At 34.6% G+C, this 25,099-nt stretch overlaps 2 protein-coding genes across 3 annotated transcripts in view; one reads left to right on the top strand and one right to left on the bottom strand.

The window, feature by feature from the left end:
• Positions 1 to 6,406: 6,406 nt before the first annotated feature.
• LOC149412719 (protein GUCD1) lies at positions 6,407 to 16,953 on the bottom strand. 2 transcript variants are annotated; one of them, XM_089644907.1, is made up of 4 exons: positions 16,864 to 16,953; positions 14,875 to 15,161; positions 10,352 to 10,539; positions 6,407 to 8,164 (listed from the first exon to the last, which is right to left on the bottom strand). In XM_089644907.1, the coding sequence occupies exons 1-4, from the start codon at positions 16,883 to 16,885 to the stop codon at positions 7,957 to 7,959; spliced, it is 705 nt and encodes a 234-aa protein (XP_089501033.1). In that variant the 5' UTR covers positions 16,886 to 16,953; the 3' UTR covers positions 6,407 to 7,956. The 2 variants fall into 2 exon arrangements, with proteins under 2 accessions (XP_089501033.1, XP_089501034.1); XM_089644908.1 differs by having other exon boundaries at positions 14,966 to 15,161.
• A 5,239-nt stretch (positions 16,954 to 22,192) lies between these two features.
• LOC149412718 (spliceosome associated factor 3, U4/U6 recycling protein-like) overlaps positions 22,193 to 25,099 on the top strand; it is a 28,379-nt gene continuing 25,472 nt past the window's right edge. The window contains exons 1-2 of the mRNA XM_089644919.1: positions 22,193 to 22,393; positions 22,672 to 22,799. Of these exons, the coding sequence (XP_089501045.1) occupies positions 22,292 to 22,393; positions 22,672 to 22,799 (230 nt within the window). The 5' untranslated portion in view covers positions 22,193 to 22,291. The remainder of the gene's footprint in view (positions 22,394 to 22,671; positions 22,800 to 25,099) is intronic.

The raw sequence follows: 25,099 nt of genomic DNA, 5'->3' as shown, positions 1-25,099 counted from the left end.
AGTTTCAGCTGAGAAAGGATTTTATTATATATTTTATGACCGAGATATGAGAATATTTTTTGATAAGCCGCTCTGTTGCTTGTTGGAACGGAAAGGTCATTTCTTCCCTTACTTCTGGTTTGATGTTTGTGTTCGGCTGTTTTCATTTTGTTTTTATTTTTATGAACATGGATTACTATTTTTTAATAGTATGGATGTAGTTTTATATTTATATGACTCATACTTGAGTTCAGCTGCTTGACTTGTAGAACCATTTGGCGGCCTCCCTGTGTTTCCTCTCTCCGACAACAAGACCCATGTTCATTTCTTCCTCTCCTTCAAAGAGACCTTTCACACAGCATCCTCAAAGATGACATAGGCCTTGAGAAAAATTATTTCCCTCAGTGCCACCTGTGTGAAGTTAATGAAAAAAAAAAAAATTCACTACATTTTCACAATTCTTGGTCATTGGTGAAGAATTAGTTATTGGTAATTTCTGAACTGGAGACCCTTTTAGTCCAGGTCATTTTGAGGGTGCGCTTATACATGGTGTCTGGAAGCTAGTGGTACAAGCGTGAAACTGGTAAATCTACATCACATTTGGAGTCGATTTTGTAACTTCTCTTGTCTTCCTTTTCATAACTTTTTTCGAAATAAAACAAATAAGTAGTAGAAATATAAATATATACACAGTAAAATTTATTTTTAAGTACAGTTCACTAATATATAATAATTAATTTATTCAATAAAATTAACATTGTCAATATAAGGCATGTTATTGAATGGTCATAATTCATTTTTAAACATTGATTGGAAGTTCATACGCCACTGCGTATTTATAATATTATATTATTTATAGAATTTAAATATTACTATTCTAATTTTTTTTATAAAACTAATTTATTTAATTGTGATTAAAAAATATTTAACCTCACACAATTCTATAATATATATCCAATGTTATTTTTAACTTTAAAAAAAAATACATTAAGAGTTCAGGATACAAAGTAATTAAGTACCGTAAAATGGGGTGACTAATTTTCAACTCCGAAACTAAACTTTTTTATAAAATCTTTTGTCATATTTATTTCACATGTTTAAATTATCGAAATTATGTTTAAAACAAACATGGTGGGGCACTTTGATATCCACTCAAGCAATTTTTGGCATTTTATGGCAAGTTTGCAAAAATTTTTGAAAAAAAGGCAATCGCTTGTCGTAATGTACCAAATTTAAAGAACCTAAAAATATAGGATAAACAGTAAAAAGTGGGTGGATTCATTGGCTTTAAACTGCAGTTAGCAGTTTCATATGTTTCCGTATTAATATTTTGAGAAATGATATTGATTAAATAATATGGTAAATATATATGTACACACACCAATCGCTCGAGCAGATGGATACACTACTTTTTATAAGATTGTTACAACAATACGCCAATTGAAAAAAAAAAATGCGAATTTGAATATTCAAGTAGTTATATAATATATATCGATAACCACTGATATATTTACAATATAAATAATACAAAACTATTATAATCGTTGAGGAATTTATAAAACGTATTTAAACTTTTCTGTCTGAAAACATCTAAAAAAAAAATCGCTTTACAATTAAACTATCAATATATTTGAATATAACTAGAAGCCAACTAATGTGACACTTATTTTCGAAGCGTCATTGTATACACGTGGCCTGAAAAAAAATCATTAAAAAGAAGCCAGTAATTTCAGAGCGATGGTAAGAATTATGTGGATATCTGCAATGACCAAAGTTGCCCTGCGATTCAAAAGTCACCCCATATTTTGGTATTAATTAGTTGCAATTCAATGGTTTCATAACATAAACCAATTAAATAGGTACCATGGAACTGCAAAACACTTAAATCTGAGCTGGTTATAAGATATTACCATCGGGCAATAAGCAACCTTTATGCAATAGTGAAAATTTATGTCCAATACTGCAGATAACCCATTTGTAAAAATGTTCAGGAGAGACAAAAAACCATATAGGGATACATGCTCTTTTGTTTGTTCGCGGTTTTGACTTTAACCGAGTACAAGCAAGTCTATTGGTCTATTTCAAGATTTGAAAGCACCAATCAGTGAGGCTTCTGCTGTTCAACTGATTGTGAAATTGTTGGCTTGTACGCGGTATTGAACATACAAAGAAAATATGTATTAATACAGTCAATGGCTGAGTTGGCATCGCGCTGGTTCCCACCCAGGCGTCGTAAGTTCAATTCCTCGGCTGGTTAAGGGCCCGTTTCCACTTCCGTTTAAAAATCGGATGCCCTAATGGTTGTGGAGGTTAGTAGAGCTATTCACAATTATCCGACATGATTAAAAGTCATCTTCGGAACTTTTTGTTAGATGCGCGGTGTATCCATTTAAAAATCGTCTTGGAACTCGCTTACTCATAGGCTTGTATGGAGTTGTTCCAACATGTCGTCTTGTCGTTCTGATGTGCGACATTAAGAAATTTTAAAATGTTGTCAGATTATTCGTAACCCTGAAATTTATATTTTAGCCTGTTATGTCTTACTTATGAAAACAGCTTAATAAAATTATAATCATTCTCAAATTACGAATAACCTAACAATATTTAAATTCTCCCTACTCCTGTCATAAAAAAACGGAAAATTTTGCTTGTGCAATGATGGAATATTTAGCTAGCAGAGGATTGAACCCACATAGCCTGGGCGGGAACCCAATGCTTAAGACCACTCAGCCACTAACCAGTCTCAGTAGGAACTTAATTGAAAGTGTAACCATTTTGTAATAACTACAAATTAGCGTAAGGTTGGCAATAGGATTCAAAATGATGTAAAATTGCCAGGTTTAAGTGATAGAGTAAGTTGACTAATAAAAAATCAAACTATAAATATATACAAGGTATCCGGGTGATTACCAAAGTGATTTCACGTGATAGTACAATTAAAAAAGATTACACAATAACTTTTTCGAAGATCCGTTGTCTTTTTTCTTTACAAAAATTCAAACATATAAAATTTGTAGTGTAAGGTCGAACTTATCCGATAAATACGAAGGGCGTTTTTTAAGTAACTACCGTTGTGATATTAAGAAAGCACATGGCTATTTTTTTAACTGTTTTATTTTTACATGAACGCTTGGACTTTTGTATACTTTTCAACATAATTGTCACCTAGATTGGCACTTGTTGTATCGTACAATCAGCTTCTGTATTCCATAGTCATAGAAATCTGCCGCCTGATTTGCTGTTGTCAATGTTTTGCGCTGACCGCCAAGGTGCTTCTTTAAGTACATGAACGGTTTGCAGCGCAGTCATATGACTGGGAACAACTTGGTCACCCCCCGTATAGACCTGACGTAGCGTGCAGTGACTATCACTACAACGTAGACGAATACAGAAGCTGGTCGTACAATATGACAAGTATCTTAATACATGTGGGAATTATGTTGAAAAGTAGATTAAGGGCTAGACGTTCATGTAAAAATAACATTATTTTGTGCATACTTAATTTTTTTTTATTTTTTTTTTTTATAGTGAATACCTCACAAGAGTCCCAACTGCTCCCGTCTGGAGCCAGTGAGACTATGGCATCCCCAATTGGGGGATGTTGTGAGGCTGAAGGTAAGTGGGGAAGGGAAAGAGGAAGGTGGGGAAGTACCTGGCTATTCAGATCTAGTCACTAAACACGGCTAAAGCCATTTGGAGCAACGTTTCAATTCTGAATGGTGGTCTTACACCAGGGCGATACTGGTAGTATCTTCCACTCTGGAACGTGCCGCAAATATACTATATATTATTTTAATTAATTAATTGTAAATAACACAAATTAATCAAATAAAATTTATTTGCGCACGCCGGGTTCGAACCCGCGACCTTCGGAATGGCAGTCCAATGCGTTACCACTGGACTATGCCGGCCGTCAAAATACTTAATGTCAAAATGGTACTTGTTTAAAAAACGCCCCTTATATGTCGAAAATGAAGAGTGGCAATATCGCATATCTATATCTGATCAGTATCCATAAAACCACACATAAACAATAGTAACGTGTTTTGACATTCAAAAAAAATATTGCACAATTAAACATTTTCACCTTAAGGCGATGCCATACGTAGTAATGCAAAATCATGTGTTTTTGGTTTAAAAATTTGGTCGCCTAGAAATGTTTCAGATGCTTTAATTAAATACTGCGAGTAGAATACATCTTGACCTTTGAAATAATCGAGTATTTTTTATATAAGTCTTTACATAAGCCCAGAAAAAAATAATGTATAGGCCTATGAAAACTGCTTTAAAGTTCAAAATCTCCTACTTACAAACCCATTTTCGGTTATGATTTTATTGTATAATGTGGCAAATTAAGTTATTTATAAATTGATCGGAACAAAATTAAATATTTATGCCTGAACATCACAAAATAAAATAAAAGGCACTTTTTGGCCATGTTTTTTTCTTGCATAAATCAAAACAGGCGGATGGTGTTAAGCGGGAATTTAAACCTTATCGCCATCTACGTAAGGGTTGTTATTGATAGCGGCTCAATTTGAAATATTACACGACGTAGTGCATCGCCTTAAAACGTTAGAATTTCGAACAGTTATTAATTTATCTTTTATATTTGTACTATCACGAAGAATCAACTCCCGAAATTAGTGTGCTTTACTTCCGGACGCTTTGTATAATTCTGGTGATAGAGGACTTATTATATAAACTAAATCACATCATCGAAAATAGCAGTTTACATAAAAACACAAATGCAACAGAGGTAGTACAAAATTGAATGAATTAAAGAAGTTTTGATGAAATATAATAATAAATGCACATAAAAACACATACTGTATACAATAAATTGTGTCATGACATGAATAATTTTCACTAAAAATTTTAATTAAAAACAAAAATTTAATATTAATAGAGACAACTTGGCCAAGCTTAATCGTTTTTCTAACCGATACTTGACAGCTACACCAAAACTAAATGCCAAATACCACATTAATAACAACTGAAATACCAGCTGCAAGAGGATTAATGTGCGAAACACGGTATCACTTTTATGTACAGCTGTAAAGCTGTCAAAAACTTTGGCTAAAGAAAGAGGAAGCGCAACATGGCATAATACCTCAAAAATGAATCACAAAGAACACTTATATGATTATGACTGTTATCAATTTTATTAAAAATCTATACTTTTGTCTGACATGTTCGACAGAGAGACAATGTTAATTCCAAAAAAGATTAAGTAAATAAAATCGATTAAAAGTATTTTTTTTAATACTAATGAAATGATATTATGCATAAAAATAATAAATTGATATGTATTGAGATCTCACAGAAAAAAGTGATGATTGGGAGTTTAATTCAATTAAACATAGGTGATTTTTTTTAACAAACAAATATGCATTAAAATATGTATGCATGAATGAAAATAAAAAAAAAATCATTAAGGTCAAATGCAACGTTCGTTATAATCTATGTGTCCGTAGATGGCTTTAATTAAATTATTACAATAATAAGACAAATTATTTCTTTACATAATAAGTACGTATTATGTAATATGAATAAATAGTTTAGTCCATATTAAAACTCAATTCTTTGAAGAAAAGCATTATTGATTATAACGAACGTCGCGTTTAACCTTAACTCCTACTTCCAATATTTATGTAATTATATATTTAAAATATAACTATATAACTAAATCAAAAGATCTACGTCTTTTAACAAAATTGGATTAACAATATATGAGAGCAATGATAGTCAAACAATATAAATAAAAAAGTTGCTCATGATGTGACGAAAATCAATAATTGCATAGTTTTGTGCTAAAATATTATGGAAAAGATATAAACGAGTTACAGTAGTCTCTCAGTAATCCGCGGCTCGATTATTCGACAACTACTATAATCTGCCGTTATTTTTGCTAGACAAAAACACAAAATCAAGCTCTATAATTCACCGGTATTTGTACGTCAAATTCAACAGTCCGCCACGTGCCTAGGCTCGAGCTTTGTACAGTGACGGGTCGGGTTGTCTTATTTCTTACACAATCAGCTATTATGTATACCGCCGTCTAGCTTGCTAGAGATGACCATTTTACAAATCACCAGGATTAAACATTATTGTTGTTTTAGGACATTTTCATTAGTACTCCGTGAATTCTGGCAATGATCTAGTTCGTTTCGTTCTGCCATGTTTTTTGTTGGAATAAGTTTACAAAAAAAGAGTTTTCTTGCAAACGTAAACGCGACATCTTAAATTAAACCAAAAAATGGAAATTTCGCAAAAGATCGTTAGCGGTGTTTGTTTGTTTTGTTTTAGAAGAGAATTTACAAAATAAAACTCTTCTACAATAAAATTTTTTGAAACAGCTACATTTAACAGTATAAAGTGAATTAAATTGTTTTATTTTGCCTGTGTAAGAAGTCAACGAAATTCTCCTGTCTCCAGATATGTACAAGCTGTTGAAAGAATACAAAACAAATTCTTACGTTTTATAAATTTTAAAATGGGTATTCCAGCAATTATGTTGAACTACAACACTCTGTTAAATTTTATGAATATGCTCAAATTGTCAGACAGAAGAATTCTCACTGATTTGGTATTTTTATATAAAATTCTAAATTATTTAGTTGATAGTCCGGTATTGCTAGAATTGATAAGCTTTCGGATTCCACAACATAATACTAGAAGTCAGGATTTATTTCAGTGCAGAAATTCTGGGACTAACTACCATATGTATTCCTCTTTGCCCAGAATACTAATGTGGGGAAACAATTAAACCAAGTCAGTGGACATCTTCAATTTATCTTTAAGCAAATATAAAATGTTGTTAATGAAGCAATTCAGTTATTTTTGTTATTTGTTTTTGGGGCGTTATGCCGAGTTAGAGAAACATGGCATAACACCCCGAAAACAAATAACAAAAATACTTTTGGCCGTGAAATTCTTAAATCATATTCAATTCAGTTATGTACAATAAATAATGTATATTTCTTAATATTCTCATGTAAAAGCCCCGAAAAAGGGCGTAAATAAATAAATAAATAAATAGTTAAGCTGAAAAAATACAAAAAGGTGTTTGGTAAATATTTAAGTTACCACCACATTTTTAGGCACAGATTATAAAAATTACACTTCGTTTCAATAATTACTAGAAGAAACCAACATTTACATGCACAAACTAGGTTATTAGGTTCTTAGTTTGGGTTATTTAAGTAATTTGAGGGTATTTACATTGAAACAAAACTTTTGCAAACGTAAATCCATACTAAAAAAAATTCAAAACGGCAGCAAAAGGATCATTGTATAAGAGAATTTTGAACTTAGATTGAATACAAATGGAATTTTAATGCATCTTTTACCATCTCTCTCGATGTAATCAGTTGTATCTTTTAGTAATTGAAATTAAAAGTTGAAATAAGTGTAATTTTAGTAGTTTATGCCTATTAAAAGTGCGGCAGTAAATATTTACCGTTTGTTTTTACGAAATACCTATTTTAATTTTAAGCATATTTTGTATGTATGCACTATAATCCTCCGCTTTCACTAACTGGACATTTACCCAGTTTTTGGAGTGTCACATTAGATTTTAATTGTTTCTGATTCGTAGTTCAATTTCCCTATTTATATATTTTCGTTCATTAAATTAGTAATCGTCCTAAATTATAAAGTTGAGATCATCCCCGATTGATACTGTAATAATATTATTACAAAGACAACGGAAGACCAAACCTTGTATCTTCTAAAGACCATACTTTCAAGTTATCCTGTTACATAATAATTTACACATATCTCTAAGTTGCTCCACGGCAATTCATATCACTAAATCCAAACCGTTGTCAGCGCTTTAACTGTATTATTTTTACTGTTTATTCAACCATACTGTATCTGTCTTGAATTAAGTGTATCAGAAAACGAAAACAACTTGAAACAGAAGAATAATCACAGGCAGAGAGACGAAACTAGAAATAATTCGTTCATTGAATATTATGGATTGTTCTTTCGGTTGAATATCAGTATTGTGTCTTCATCGGTACCGAAGCATTTCCTGGCCGCATCTAGGCCGTCGTGGGAGATCACACACAGTCGATTCTTAAAGCTAGGATTTCTGTAGACGAACTTGCGTTTGTATTCGTCGTAGGCACATACCACAATGTAGTGGCCGATATATTGTGTTGTCCAAGGCAGACAGGATCTGTAAAGTAAAGGAAAACATTAACCCCTTTACTAATAGATGTATTTTAGATTTTACACAACTATTAACCCATAGATTGGGCGGCTGAATTTCTTTCGCATCGGCATATTGAGCTGCTATGCGGCCGCTAAAACTCACCCCACTTACTTGGGTAGATTATAATAAAATCACAATTTTTATGAAAGAATCAGTAATAAATGCACAGTAAGAAGAAGGTTAATATGGAAACATATGAACTGCTTACTGCAGTTTAAAGCCAATTGATAAAATGTCTATACTTATTACTCAGACATGAAAAAAAAGGAATTTTGAATGTGTGGTGACATTCAATTTTTAGAAAACAATTAAAGCAGACTACACAATAGAAAAATTTCTAGAATATTCCATGAGAGAAACATTAGTGACATCTTTTGGTATTTGATAGAAGTTTAATAAAGTTAGCGACTAAACATATTTGCTAATTGCAGGAAGTTAACCCATTGGCCTCCGAATTGTTTGGCTAAAAAATTGTCCTTCACATCCGAATTAATTTTGTACCAAAAGTTTTAAGTGCAGTGGTGTACTAAATCTTACATAACTTTTAAACTAAAAGTGCAAACGAAACAATCTTTTTTAAGTTACTTGTGCATTGAATCAAGGTATGTAAAAAATATATGCACTGTTTAAAAAAACAAAATAATATGATTAAACGAGGATATGAAAAATTTTTTTTTTCAAAAACAATTTTTTTTCTTCATTTTTTTATAATTAGATCAAGAAAAGTTGTACATTAATCATACTTATTACCATAATATATATTTTTTGCCATTCGGACTCTTGTTAGCCGCCCACCATGCGTTTTACGAACAAGCTTGTCAATTTCCGAACCACACGCCATTTTGAAAAAATTCAATGAAGTTGAAATATAACAAAATTTCAATCGTAAATATCAGGAAAAAATTGTACCAACGGAGTCCTGCCAATTACTACGAAATAAATGCTTAATTATCTACAGAGCGATTGGCATTTAAAATTTTAAACACAGATGTCAATAATGTATCCCTTTTTCGTATTTAAGCCGACAGACATCAGACCCTCAGTCGTTTGATTTTAAGACACATCGCCGTACACACGCCGGGACGGCGTCGTTTGAGGCCAATGGGTTAAGAACAAATTCATTTTAATTTATAAAAATCACCTGTCCTACCTGTAGCGGTTATGTCACCGCTCCTAGAGTCATCAAAATCATAACCAGACGGCATGTGTTAAAACAGCCGAGACAGCAATTATTCTTTCGAGACTTCAATAGTAATATCTGTACCATCATACGTAGACTGCTGACTTGCATATAGGGTGATGCAAACGCCCAGACAATAAACCGAGTCAGCGGTCCTGCGAGTTCGAAGTCCAGACGCTACTCCAACCCGTTCCAGACGAGAACAAAGGAATCGGCAGCTATATAAGCGGTGGAGGACCTAAGTACATCAGTCAGTCATCATCGGTCCTCATTCCACATCGTTCCAGTGACAACTGGGGGGCCCCGCGCCCCTCCACGAAGGACATATACCCGGCTTCGCCCTTACCATCATGGACTCTACCGGGACATCAACCTAGCGCCTTGTCCGGATCGTCGTCCCTGGCAAGCGCTACTCGGATTACAAGCGCCCTGGTCCCAGCGTCTCTGACCAGCGCTTCTTCCACGCATCATGACCACCACGAGGACACGCAGCATCCTCACTGGTCACACCGCGCCCGTTCAACCGCCTGCAAGGTCCACCGCACCTTTGGCAGTCTCGTCAGCACCGGAGTGCCTGAAGACCTACGTTCTTCGCCAGTGCCTGACCTTCATCGAGTCCCGGTCACCAGCGCCCGGCGTCGACTCACTGACCCGCGCTTGACCACCACATCATCCCAGCAACCGGAGTATTCAACATCTGTCCTACATCATCTCCTCGTCACGGCAACTGACTCAATAAATGTATTATCCTGACTCTTAATAAACACTACAACAACAACATCCATATCTTACATTGTCTCACTACGAATTCCCAAATACCTATAGCTACCCAAATCTAGGTAGGTACAGCTCAAGGACATTAGCGGTGCTACCCAAATTTGGGTAGCTATGCTCGAGTGGTTGACAAATAAAAAATCTTCAACCATTTTTTAATGTACATAAAAATGTAGTTAATAATTAGAAATACCAACCTTAATTCCATATTGAGTTTGTTCATCTTACAGATATCACATACCAGGATATTAGCATCTATGAGAAGGATAATTGGACCGTGGAACTCTAAGTGATTTATTAATACATCAGCACTAATTGATTTGCGTTCAATTTTCAATCCTTGCGACGCCGCAAACTCGAATTTTGTGTTTATTCTGCATTCGTCCTGGAATATAAAATACATTTATTAATTATGGGTATGTAACTAACTAACTAACCATCACGCTGTTTCTCCGCAGGGGTAGGCAGAGAGGACGAACCGCCAAACAACTCGGTCTTGGCAGACGCTCCTTGCCTCATTCACCTTCATACATCGTCTAGTACATACTTTTCTATTATTCTTACTCTTGACATGGCCCAACTCAAGTATCTGAAGTGGAATCTCCACATACTTAAAACTGACAACAGTCTACCATTTTTAGCCGGAGAGACAATATATCCATTTTCAATTTGTTAGATTGTTAAATTTGCAGTCGGTGGCGCCGCAAATTTGTAATTTCGAAAATGGTAATTATTAATATAACAATTATAGAACAAGTGAAATATAGAAACAATTAAAGAACACTAGCTGACGTGTACCCGGTGTTGCTGGGGGGTTATCCTTAGGAAATGGACATAAACAATAGCAAACTTTAGGTCAAACTTAGGTCTTTTTAAGATATACAATTCCGTAGTACATTATTTTGATGTATCTCATAAGGTTTAAACAGCATTAGCAATGTAAGCACCCAAAATATTTTTTTTACGACTTGATTACAAAACATCGACTTATGTCTACTTTCTAAAGGTGTAATATGCATGTATTATATGTATAAACCTTCCGCAAGAAATTCTCTAAATGATAGTGAAAACCTTATCAAAATCCGTTGCATAGTTTAGAAGAACTAAGCGCGCAAAAAGACGCGGATAGCGACTTTACTTCATACTATTTAGAGAAGACCAAAACATTAAATGCTGTTGCTTAATACATCTATTTAATTATAGTGATTTATTTTTGGGGTATTACGCCGTGTCACGCTACTTCCGTATTTAGCCAATGTTTCAGACAGCATTACAGTGTCCATCATCAGGGCAGATGTGTGAATAAGGCATTATATCCTGTATGTGTACATCGTGATGATATTGTGATTAATGTGTAGAGAAAAAATTATTAATGCCAAGACCTTAAAGTTTTAAGCAACCTTGAAAGGCTGACCTTCCATTCAAAATTTTATGGAAAAGAAAAAGTTGAATAATTAGGTCACCTGCAAGGTTAGGTTTTATTACTTCCAGATGTGTTTAAGAATATCAACTAACATATTTTATAGATTTCCAATGTAAGAAGCATTATCTTAACACATTGTCGTCGGGACACGGCTTTTGCCGTTTTTCGCGGACTGTCGGTCAACTGCGGGACACGGCAAGTGCCGTTTTTGTCAACTGTCGGTTTTAGGCGGGAAACGGCATTATACGGGTTTGTTATCAGCGTGAAATACTATGATTCATAAGTGGAATGGGCTCTTCAATTAGGCGAGACAACCGCAAAAGACTCTTTTTTGACAAGAAGCAATTAAACATATGAGTTATTGAGTGTGCGCCTTCGACCTTAGATGACACTGTTCAATTTACGCAATCAGATTTCACACATCCAGCGATTGTAAAATTGCGGGCATGGCAAATATATATTATTATTTATTATATAACTATATGATATGAATAAACATGTTATCTTTTACTTGGAATTTTCAAATATTGAATATTGAATGCTATTTACTGAATTAATATCAGGTTTTTATATTCAGCTTTGAAATGTGGTGAAATTATGATGTGATCAAAGCAATTATAATTTATTGTTGATGATCAAATGTCATATATGATTTCTTTGAAAATTTCAATTGAAAATATTATTTGGTTTAGAAATTGTGTCAATTTTAGGAAAGCGATATATTTATGCGCTAATCGCGAAAATCACCCGCTATAGGCTAGATTCTATTGTTTGAAGCGCCCGACTACAATGTGTTAACTGTAAAACTCTAACATAAACTAGCCCATCAATCAATTTGGGAGGTGGGTTTGGGTATCGTCGCCCCGGGAACCATTTATTGGATAACCAACACCTCTGCCATAGGTAACCCCAAATGGTTTGCTATGTTTGGTGATTTAGCAGGGGTGCCCGGGTTCATCGGTTGAGGTGTGTTCAGGATGCGCCTATCCACCAGCTGCGTGGCGTGGCAGATCGGGAGAGGCTGGTCTGGGGGGACCCTTTGACCTCTCCAACTGGTCTCTCGACCATCCATTGCGCCACAGTGAGAGTGATATATTCATATGTCCGTCACTCCTGGACACACTGATCTCTAGATTCCTACCTACCCCTCATACCTTTTTCCTTTTTTTACAGAACCTCTCATTTCTTTCCTTAAAAAAGACCCTCCGCACAGCATTCCTAAAGTTGACATAAGCCCTGAGGGAAATTATTTTCCTCAGAGCCTCCTGTGTAAAAAATAAAGCCCACAAAAAGTTTAAACAGATATTTCAAAGCATGTACATGATGTTGCAATCTGAAAGTAGTTGCGTTGAGACCTAGAAATTTCACAGAAGAAGCTGTGCAAATTTCATAATTCCATAGCTCACTGAAGAGTTTTTGCTGTTTTATAAAATCAGAGGGCTTATTTATACTGTACCGGTGGCAACAGTAGGTAGATGAATTGCAACTAAATCGGAGCCACTCGCTCAGTCTGGGTCTTTCGGGAAGTTTCGGTCGCACTGTGTTAACGCATAGGCGATAGGCTCGAACCTTCTGGCGAGTTGTTGTAATGTGCCAGACCGACTGCGACGTATTGCCGTAGGTAGGCGAGTAGATACTTGAAGCAGGTAGGTTACTTTGTTTTGTTTACGATTTCGGCTGCAAGTACGTACCTGCAAGTACGTACCCAAGTAGCGTCGAGCTGCTTATTATAAATGAGTTAATTTGGATTCTTCTTGACGCTACACTATAATATAAACTATTTATATTCTGAAAAAAGATCTCGAGATAAAACTTTCAAAACTTTAACTGACGTGTAAAATTTGTTCTAATGCAGTTAGTATAGTTTTGCAATCAGGTGGCTGATAAGTCTGTTGTAATCTCTCCCTCTTTCTAACAAACGACACGTGAAATAAAGACAGGTTAGAAGGGCGCTCTCAGTGGCAGGACCATATTCTACAGATAACTTCATTCATGTTCATACATCGTCTTCTACATTTTGTCTCAGACTCAAGTATTTAGTTTACTTGATCGTGTCATGTGCCATTCACATTGGCGTCATATATTATTTTCATTACACACCTTTCTTAGTTCATTCGCTTTACATGCCCAAAACCATCTAAGAGTCTCTGTCCGAACCAATAATAACCGTTGAATAACGGATTGTTATCTTTAAGATATAGTTTACTCCCTACCTACTCTCGTCCTATCATCTTTGTCACCAGGAGAAGGGAAGTACCAAGACAGTACCTTTTCTACCGCGCAACCGATCACAGGTTGCTAGTGCAATTCCGGGTTATGTGCAATTCGCCGTGGAGTTTTTGGGCTGGCAGAGACAGGGAAAAATGAGAACACCAAATACAAAGTAGGGCTTTCAATATTCTGGTGGCATCCTCTCAGAGTTCCATTCCGTTCCCCTTTCTATTATTTCGTTCGCAAGAAGCTCGTGGCTCGAGACAAATCTTACACATTATGCTTGCATTCTTTGCAAATCTTCACATTTCTTTAAAGATCATACATAATTTTACTACACATACTTCTCAGGAATCTCATTTCTACAGCATTCAGTAAGAAGTGTAGTCAGTTTATATCATTGACATGATGCTCCTTTTATATGTAGTTAGTGGATCCGAAAAGTCAATGTAATTTAATATGATTTCATTGTCAATCACTACCAATTCCCATATATTTAACAATAATATATATTAGAGTCCTTGCCTGACTTTTGAATCCTTCGAGACCAGTGTTGAAAGAGTCGAGAGATTTCATTCAGCAGCACTATACCTCTTGTCATGCTGCGCCGGGCCAGAACGTCCGTTCTGCCACTTGGAATATAAGTGGAGGAGTCGACCCTGGCGGTAGTTGTCAGGTACAAACAAGTTATAGCATTCCAAGCTGTCCTATTTCTCCCAGATTGGAGACTTTCGTAGCGCGTCTTCAGACGACAAATCCATGTGATGCATACGTCGCTGGTACTCACTGTGCACTCTCATATAAAGATACCTTACAAACCTCTTATTTTAGAAAGTAAACATTTTTTTTATTCTTCTAACAACAGTGCCGTTATAAGCAAAACACAGTTGATGTACTTTTTATCGCAGAATAGTATTGATTTGCTAATTTATTGTGGCTATTTCAGGTGCGTGAGGAAGACGACAGAGAAGGAGAGGGAGAAGATGAAGGGCAGGAGGAGACCATGGAGGTTGAGGAAAAGAGCGAAGACAAGGAGGGGAAGAAGCAGGGGATCCACGCCTCCAATGTAATCAATAGAAGGGTTACCTTATGCAATATTCTATCGTAATAGGCTTGCCCTTTGTATGCCGAATGGACTCCGAAAGTCTTAGTAAAATAGCTGTGCAGGATCCTGAACCTCTTCAATATGTAGCAGAGGTCGATGGTCCACGTGCTCTTGTCTATATCCTCGGCCCGGCAGATCTGCTCGAAGTTCAGCAGGAAGTACTGACGCTCCTCTTCCGGAAGGATCATCAACACGCAGCTCAGCCCGCAGTCCCAGTTGTACTTCTGCTTGTAGTGGGTTATGTTCTGTTCGGCAAAGGGTGGCTTGCCTGGAAAGAAATAGGTTTAATAATTTATTTTTTTTAAATAATGAATATTAGAGTAACAAAGACAGCAGTCCACAGTGGATTGCTGATGCAGACCCTGATAATAATAATAATACTTGGAAGATTTGTATAGCGCCGTTTTTTGTGAAAAATCACATTAAGGGAGCAGAACAAATACACTAAGTTTGGTGATCGCGCTTTCGGAGTATCAGGGCCGAAGGCTTGGAATAAACTCCCTCCGGAACTAAGATCCATAACAAGTCCAATAGAATTCAGGTCTAAACTAAAAACTTACCTTTTTAAGCTGTCATACCCTTAAATCAAATATACCATTCCTGAGAGAATGTCCAGTTATATCCAATTTTCCAATTATGTCCTAAATCCTGTATCTAAATTTTGCTAAAAAACAATTAGTTAATTTTAATTAAGTGTTAATCTCAAGTGACCTACCAGGTAAGTATTGTACTGTATATTATCTCCATATATAGTTAGTAATAACATAGATAATTGTAGAAATGTATTATAAATTTGTACAGCGCCCTTGAGGTGATTTTGCACAAAAACGGCGCTTTACAAATCATCAAAATATTATTATTATTATATATATTTCTTTAACGCTCTAACTTATTACTAACTATAGACTAGACATATTATAACAACTAATGGCTAATAAACTGCATCCACCGGTTTGTCGATCACTAATACAAAACTATAATGTATAATACATTTGACCAATGAATGTGATGCTGCAGTAATGTTTACATAAATATAATTTATTTATATTTTATACAGGCGGATAACATACAGAACCATACTTACCTGGCAGATCACTTGAGATTAACACTAATATGGCTGTGAGATATAGGACTGGCAGAGGGTGGCGTTTTTATTTTATTTTTATGTTGTCGAATATATTTTCTATAATTATTTCAGTTTTTGTTTATGGATATGGCGTTGTTGCGGTCACACCAGCCAACGTCGGTGACAGCTGTCTTACCAGCCAGTAGCGTTTTCTATGTAATTATTTGTATATTATATATTTAAAATACACCTGATCATTAAGGCTTTGCTTTTGTTACAGCAAACCCGGAACCGAGTCATCGTCAATTTGAAACTCTTTTTGTTTTTACCGTACAAGAGTTTCAAATGCTCGGAGATGAAAAAAGTGGGGAAAGGCGAACAGATAAGGTTAAGAAGAATCCATTTCAAGCAATATAAATCTCTAATAAATGTATAAAAAGTGTTAATTTTCTATTTTTCATAAATTTTCCAGAATTTATTATTCTCCTTTTCTGGGAAAATGCACAGCTTTAGATAAAAAGAGAAAAACCAACAGAAAAGGGCAGCAAAAACAGTATCAGAAGTATGTTGTAATTGACGATAAGATTAGAATAAACCAATTACATAAAAAAATGATTAAAAATGTGAGGGAACATGAAAGTAATATAATCTGTTATTTGTTTAGAGATAGGATTTTACGTTTATTTGTAGGAAAATTGGTATGGATTCAACAAGGACCATGAATATAAAATAAGGTCGATAGTAAGGTCGAACAATATTTGGAAAGCAGTGCAATAAAACAATAGAATATTAATACGTAAATTTCATGTCTATACAGCAAGAAAAACGTTTTTAGACATGCTAATTAAATGAACTTAAATAAGGGATGATGAATTTAATATATATATATAGATGAATTACTTACATCTTCTTAGAAATTCAGACATTCTGGGCAATGTTTTTAATTGCACTGCCTTTCGACAACCTATCAACACCAGCTGTCATGGAAATGTCATGTCTGTCAAGTCAAGTTGACCATAAATCAACTATCTATGACAAACCACAAACCATGGAACAATAAAAATATTTTTCTTAGCAATGTTTTTTTCTATGCAATAGTCGATAGCGGTAAGTGAATTGGTGGGTTTTTACAATTTTTTTATTAATATTTATTACATACCATAAATCAACTTATAGTACATACGCTGTCGGCCACGAGAATATGAGAACTTTTCTAGTTTGGTGGTTGAAACACTATGAAATTGTAAAAGAGGTAAGTTCGCTGCACCACTGTGAAACTTAAATTAAAATTAGTGGATTGATCAATATTGGGAGAACATATGTTTAAGGCCGATATTTAAGATTTTTTAGTCGGCTTATCTTTCCTGGCATTGAGCAACTTGATAAACATAAATATCTCTCATAGCGAGCTTAATGGTGCTGCCAGACGCAAAGCTCACATCAAAAGTTAATGTACAGCGCATCATCTTTTCTACCGACACACGACGCTATCAAATATTTCTTCCTATGGTAGGAGAGGGGGTCAGTTGAATTCGAGAGCGGCCGAGGAACATAATTTCATCTGTCAAAGTGACAACTTTACTTACTGACAGCTTGAGCACGTTTTCGAAATGGATGATACTTGTCGCCTATTGCTGGATCTGTTGGACAGCTCATCCTTAGATGATGATGCCGCCAACTATATAATTATAAATGCTATTTATAAACTTTTTAGATTTTAAACAATCTGCGCGTAAATAGCGCATTTTCACATAACCTGACATAACCTCTCCGTCGAATCAGGAAATTCGCAGTTCGCACGCCGATCGACGAAAGCGACATATAATAAATTATTGTAAAATAAGCTCAAGTCAAAGTCAAAGGGTGAAAATTTGTTTACTTCAAATTCAAATATTGATTATATTTTAAATATATGTTAAGTATGTTTGCCAAATAAAGTTTTTTTTTATGTTTCTAAATTTACTAGCACACATGACGATATGAGCTAACATAATAAATAAGAAATGCATTATTAGGCTGCTTATGTCATGGCTGTCAAAGGGAACACGGAACTTAGTCGGTAGCTCCGCAATTAAAATGACCCCCTCTCCTTTTTACGGCGGAGAGGGGGACGCATAACTTTTCAAATATCGCGTCGGGAGCGGTTACGTAAAATAAATTCGGTTAGCGAAGTTCAGAACCACACTTATAGCGCGTTATCTTTTTACGTGTGTCGGGTCTGTATGGGATTGTATGGCGAGCGCTATTGTGCTTTATATTATCTGTTGATGTGAGCTTTGCGTGTGGATGCACCATTAAAGTAAATTAATTTAAGTTCAGGGTAGTTCAAAATAATTAAGTGCTTCGTTTTATAAAAAAATAGAATCTTGACGTGTACGGCGAAAGAGGTCAACAATCAGATTCCATATACCATCGTTGGGAAAAAAGTGGTACTCGTCCAATGCTCTAAACTTGCTGAGAAAGATATTATATTGCTTGATAAGAGCCCTGAACAATGTAGGTGGGTCATTCCGCCGTTTCGTTCAAATCGCATGTTCTTGCAAAAAAGTCATATGAAAAATAATGTTTTTCAAGAAAGTTTTATTGGAAAATGTAGTTATTTAAAAAAGGAAAAAGTAGTATTTACCGGATTAGGCATTTGTTACTTAATAACTTTATGGTATACAAAAAACATGCTAAAATCTCATTACCTTCCCCGTGTAAATGAGGGACCGGTAAATTGATCAATAAATAAGAACATTTTACACTAGTAAAATCACTACATTCATTAATCGACCTGAATGTACAACTAATTTTGCATATTTATTGGTGTTTAATTTATTTTTAAAGTTACTGTATCATAGAAAGAATTGAGATTTTGTTTTTGTCCAGAAAAAATCGCTGTCGTCTTCCGCCAAAGCGGTAATTAAAATTGTGACCGTGTTTGTCACTGTTCGTCAGCTGTACCCCACCCCGCGCCTCCGTTACTAATCAGCACTAATCAGTGTACCGCTATATCTGGACGGGGGAGGACGTGCGTCGCTGAATAAAGAAATATCTGCGATCTCCGTGCTCGAAAACGACTTTGTCACCGACCAGGCATCATTACCTTCCAGCATTTTTTAAAGTAAGTACATGTTTTAAAAATTTGAATCATGAACCTATAAACTATAATTAGTCGGACTATTTTTTATTGAAACATGAAGATTTGTAATGTCATTATTAAACGAGTTATTAAGGAAAGATTGTCAAAACCTCATTACCCTGCGTCTCATTACCTTCCGTATCGTAAAATTTTTTGCCGGATGGTAATTTAGAGGTGTGGAGGGTAATGATAAATTTGTAAGGGTTATTTTTACGTGCATCTGGGACCATGTTTGGGGGTTCATAAAAGTTAATATTATCAATAAAAGCAGTTTCTTGCGTTCTAGCGTCGGACAATTTCAGTTTTGGTGAAATACATATTTTAATTATTATTTAATTATTTTGGTGAAATACATATTTATTGATTTTAGCGAGAACTATTGGTTGAAATACCATGAAGAAATTTAGTCCTTTCATTTTGGTGGCAGCCGAGGACAAGTCTCTCTTCATACAGGAGTACTTTACTATGTAGACAGCCAGACGGGTCTTCCTTCAACCAAATCATTTTGCACGATGAGTCGGTGCCTCAATCATGATGCTTCAGCTATATGGGCACATCTAGTACCTGTTCTGAATATGGCGCAGGATTTGGTTCCATCGCTTGCAACGATTCACTTCTTATCTGATTCGCCATCTAGTCAATATAGGAACCGCTACATTTTCTATATGATAACGAAGTTAATAGATCAAGTTCCTAATATCGAGAGGGTCACATGGAACTACCAAGAGGCGGGACATGGTAAGGGGGCCCCAGATGGCATCGGAGCGGTTGTGAAGAGATCTGCAGACAACTACGTGAAATTTGGCGGAGACATCGGTTCCTTTGAAGAGTTTGCTGAAGTTGTCCGTCAAAATGTTCAAAACGTCGAATTGACTGTCATTGCAGAAGACGAAATATATCGGAATAAATTTCCAGAAAAACTTCCCGGATTTAAAGGAACAATCAAAGTACATCAGGTGATTTGGTCTTCGTCGTTGCCATACAGTGTTGTTTTAAGAAGCCTCAGCTGTTTCAGTTGCCAACACAGCAATCTGTTATGTAAGCACAGCAAACATCTGGGAGTACTGAATGTAGAAAATGACGAAGCCTGTATAGATGTCACAGTTGACATGAATATTGAAAACTTAAGCCTACAAATTGACTCGCCTACTATTTTCAATAATATTGATGACAATATGCTATTGAGCGTATTCGACGGCTCCATGTTTTTGGACGATACTATTGCTTCAACGCCAGAGCCTGCTAAAACTATAGAAAAGAAATGTAAAGTTAAAATACTCTCAAACGTCCCGTTCGACTATCAGCATTATTCCCTTTATAAAAATAGTACGCAAGAATTCAATCCTTTCGATCAATGTGAGTTCGAGAAGTTCATCCGATCCCTAAGAGTAGAATATCCTGATTTCGATGAATCAAAACAGCAGTCCCCCAAAACTGTGGAACTCCCACACATGGACATTGACGAGGAAACCAACAAAGAGGATAAGGAGGCGCCATTCAAATACTACTTAGATGACTGGATAATGGTTCAATATAAAATAACTAACACGACACATCATTTCATTGGGAAAATTATTGGAAAACATGAGTACACACTAGAGTACAAAGTAATTTTTTTGAAAAAAGCTCAAGGGAATTCCAAAAAATTTGTCTGGCCAACAATTAGTGACGACGATTTCATTTTGGAATCACAAATTCTTCAGCGCTTGCAAGATCCAGATGAGAATGAAAGAGGACAATTCACTTTCAAAAATTTGCCGAACTTTGATTTGAAATAGTTTTCCAGCAAAAACTTTCACAAGAATGATCTCAAGTTCCTTAAATATTATGTTCCTATTTAGATGTAAGACCTTTATCTTGTACTTATTAGTTACATATGTTGTGTTTGTTTTAAGTATCTCTGATTTTATTTTAAACTGCATTTCAATTGACTTCTGATTTTTTCTTATTTTTAATTATTATTTTTATTATTTCTATTTTTCAAATATTACAATGTTTGCTTAGGAATGTGAAAATTTTGTATTTCTTGTGTACAAACCTACTTATAAAACGTAATTATAAAGAATTTGACTATTCCTTATAATTTCTGGGTAAGTAGTATAATAGGAAAATTTTAGTTGTGTTGGGTTTGATGTTCCAGCTGCCTTTTCTTAATTTGTATTTTGATATTTTTTTCCATTATTTTTTAACAATTCATACAGATATTGCAAAAGCATAAGTAAGCAGAACTGATTACGTATGAAAAAATGTATTTCTTGTCTCCAATGTTCAAAAGTCTGAATAAAGCATTTAGTTTTTCACTAAAATAGGTTTTTCTTCTTTTTCCTAATCCGCTCACCACGTCAAATGATTCTTAGCATGATTTGAAATCTATTTTATTATTCAATTTCTATTCAAATTTCATTATTCACAGACATTTTAAGAACCTTAAACATGTTCACTACCATCTATTAATATTTCATTACCAAACTTCATTACCATCCAAATTTTTAAATTACCATCCAACAGTTTTTCATTACCATCCACACCTTCATTACCTTCCATCAATTTTCTTCGAATCCAAGTGTCGCACAAAGGTGCCCTTTTCACTTTTATACATCTGATAGGTACGGGAACCCATTTCTATAAAAATATATAGTAAAAAGGCAAAAAAAAAAAATCCGCGGAAACAGGCAAATTTGAACGAAACGGCGGAATGACCCAGGTATACCGGTCGTATAACTCTATAACACTAACATAAAAATAGGTAATTATTTACCTAACGCTCACAATTTTAGGCACAGATTATGAAAGTAACACTTCGTTTCAACATTTACATTAAGAAATAAATATTTTCATTCCGACGTAAATATTTTTTCTCGTAGTAAAAAAGTTGGATCTAAGTATAATTTTAATTATAGGAGCCTATTAGAAGTGCGGCGGTTAGGTTAATATTTTCCAAAAACATTGTAAAACGTATTTGTGGAACAAGATGTAAGATTTACAAAAAAATGTTTCATGAGATTTGAAAGTACCTACTAGATGCCCGCAATTTTCTCCTTCTGTTGGCAAAACTAATTTAAACTAGCGCGTTCGGTTGGTCAAACTGTTTTATTTGCATTTTGTAGCATTTTGTTGTTTGGTCGTGTTTGTGCAATTTGAGCGGAGGAATAAAAACGAATTTCTTTTAAAAATTGGTATTTGAGTAAATTGTTTATTCAGTACAATAATGGCTCGCGTAGAGGACGATTCCTCAGAAAGTGACGAAAAGCTAAGCGTCGACGGGGATGCAGAAGATGCAAATTTGGATGTCGTAAAAGATGACAGCGACGTATGTACATAATAACTATATAACCTTATAAAATATTTTTGGCGTGTCTAATGAGAAATGGCCCGTAACTTGTACGATACTCTGACATATGCCTTAAATTAATATTATTATTGTCTCGGTTATTCAAATTGCCATGAAAAATTACCAAATGCCTTCTAAATAATGCAACGCATTTACCTTTGTGTATTTATATTTGACATTTGAATGACACCTTTTTATAGGTCTTCGAATTTTGATAAAATTCAAATAAATTTAATAACACCGAATTACTTTTTTAGAACGAGTCTATTACTTCTGAGGATGAAGACGAATTTGTTCTGGAGGAAAAAGTTACCGCAATTCAGGAAAAGATTTTTGAAAATCCATATGTCTACAAGAACCACATTGATCTCCTTTCCGTCCTGCAGTAAGTCAACCATAAATTATTTATAGAATAAAACATTTAACAATCTAATGTAAATATCCAGCATTATTGGTTCATACCAATGGCATTACAATACATGTAGACTTGCTTATTGTATCACAAAACTAATATAAAAAGTGGCAAGTAAGAAACACTCTTGTTTCTAATAAATTCTTAATTCAAATGTTGTTCATGTATGACAAAGGTAGACAAAACATGTGTTCATAAACAGAATAAATGATAGGATCGGATGACGTTTTAGTATTCAAAAGTTAAGGCTGACTAGAGTTATATGTCTGGGCGCCTGACTGATTTTGAGGTGTCAAGTGATAAGTCAGTGCCGTGCCATAATAGAGCAATGACAGTTTGCAAATGGCGGCGATTCTTGTTGCTGCTGATTTGTACGTTGTTTTACTTCAAGCATATAAATACAGTGAGTGATTAGACTATTTTAAACAGTGTAATTTGGCTGTTGTACAGACCTCTACTCTAGTCGGCCTTGCATTTTGTCGCATAAAATCTTCGGACGAAAAACTGAATTATTTACAATAATCGAAAAAAGAATTAATTTGGGTGTATTTATCAATGAAATGTTATTCCTTGGCTTTTACTAGTGTTTACTAGTAATTCAAACACTTTCTCACCACACATGAGGGCATTTTAGTACTTAAACTACGAAATCGAAAGTACTACAATTGACATACTTTTTGCTCACAACTTTGCGATTCTACATCGCGTCTATGTACATATTGTAACGACATTGATTCTATCTATTTTTATTACTTTGATATATGGAATCTATTGCATTGCACTACTCCTGCATGCCTTCATGTTTTTTTTCTTAAATGTTCTGTTTTGTCAGCCTGTAAAATGATATATTACTTAAACGTCAAACAGTGAATATGTCAAAATTTTAGCTCCTATAAAAACCCAGAAAACTATGTGTAAAGCGTGATATTAGCGAAATCCGACTTCTAATATCAAATTCGAACATACAATATCAGTTTCATGGATAATTTTGCCTAAAACAGTGCCTAAAAGTGATAAAAAACTAAAATAAACACCACTTCTGGTAATCGCCGTGACACTTCGATATCGTTAAAAAACTAGGTGTTAAATGTGATATCTGTGAAATCCCACGTAAAAATCAAATTTAAATAACAACTATCGTCTAAATACAGTGCGCAAAAGTTTTAAATAACTTAACACAGTTAGATTAGTGCAAATCGCCGTTACGCTGTGTCTTTTTGCCAGATTAAATTGTCAAATCATTGATACCAACAACACCAACGGAAACGAAAGTTACCGTGAAAAAACAATTAAACTTAAACCAAACTTAAATAAAACTATAATAAAAAATAAAAAGAAATTATTATCATTTATAACTTTGAAATAATAAAAACTTTAAAAAATAAAAATAAAAGCACTCCAGTGACATCTATTGACACAAACTCAAAGCTAACAACAATAATCATACTTACGCCATCTGTCAATTAATCCTAGTGCCATTCAATAATAATTATTGAGAAACATATTTCTATGGGAGGTGCAGACCGGCAAAGACTATTTTTATTTTGAATTTGAATATTTCACACCAACAAAATGCCTAACGTCGATTCTCCAATGAATGAAGCCAACCCATTTGGGACATCTAGTCTAACGCCAAGATCGCCTAATCAAAGTAAAAGAAGGAATCGTGCCGTACGCACAACATCTGAGGTTGCGTCTGATCCTGAAGATTACACTACAAACCCGAAAAAATCAGGGGAAATTAGTGATGATTCATTACAATTGGATCCTATATTTACTAACAACAGAAATGCAATGACAACAGTAAGAAAATATCTTAATACAATAAAAACAACGATTATTGAATGTAAAGGAAAGATATCTGTAATACAAAAAGAAACTATTTATGTTGTTATGGAAAACTTATTTGATTTCGTCGGCCATATGAACACGGAAATGTCTGAAATGAGGGGAGAGTTAAAAAATCTACGACCACTGGCCAAGCATATTTGTGAGATCAAAGAATTAATTATTAAAGAAAATAAAGCTGTCACAACTAAAATTGACAAAAATATTGAAGATATTAAAATAAATGCGGAAATAAAATCGTATGCGGAAATAACAAGAAATGACAAAAATAATATGGAACCACCAAACTGCAAAAAACATGAACCAATAGTCATTGTTAAGCCGAAAGATAAACAACAAAAAAATACAGTTACAAAGGATGAAATAAAACAAAATATAGATCCAGTTAATTTCGGTGTCACCGGAATAAGAAATTTTAAACAAGG

This window comes from Hesperophylax consimilis, chromosome 22, assembly GCF_061612785.1.
Source record: "Hesperophylax consimilis isolate HC1 chromosome 22, BYU_Hcon_1.0, whole genome shotgun sequence".
In the NCBI taxonomy this organism is placed as follows: Eukaryota; Metazoa; Arthropoda; class Insecta; order Trichoptera; family Limnephilidae; genus Hesperophylax; species Hesperophylax consimilis.
The sequence above is the reverse complement of the archived record's forward strand: the minus strand, read 5'-3'. Positions and strand labels throughout refer to the sequence as shown.

Coding starts and splice junctions, on each gene's coding strand:
- LOC149412719 (XM_089644907.1), bottom strand. CDS start 16,885: ATGTCTGAATTTCTAAGAAGAT. Junction 15,162..16,863: donor GTCTGAATTTCTAAGAAGAT/GTAAGTAATTCA, acceptor ATTTCTTTCCAG/GCAAGCCACCCTTTGCCGAA. Junction 8,165..10,351: donor AAACTCAATATGGAATTAAG/GTTGGTATTTCT, acceptor TTTACTTTACAG/ATCCTGTCTGCCTTGGACAA.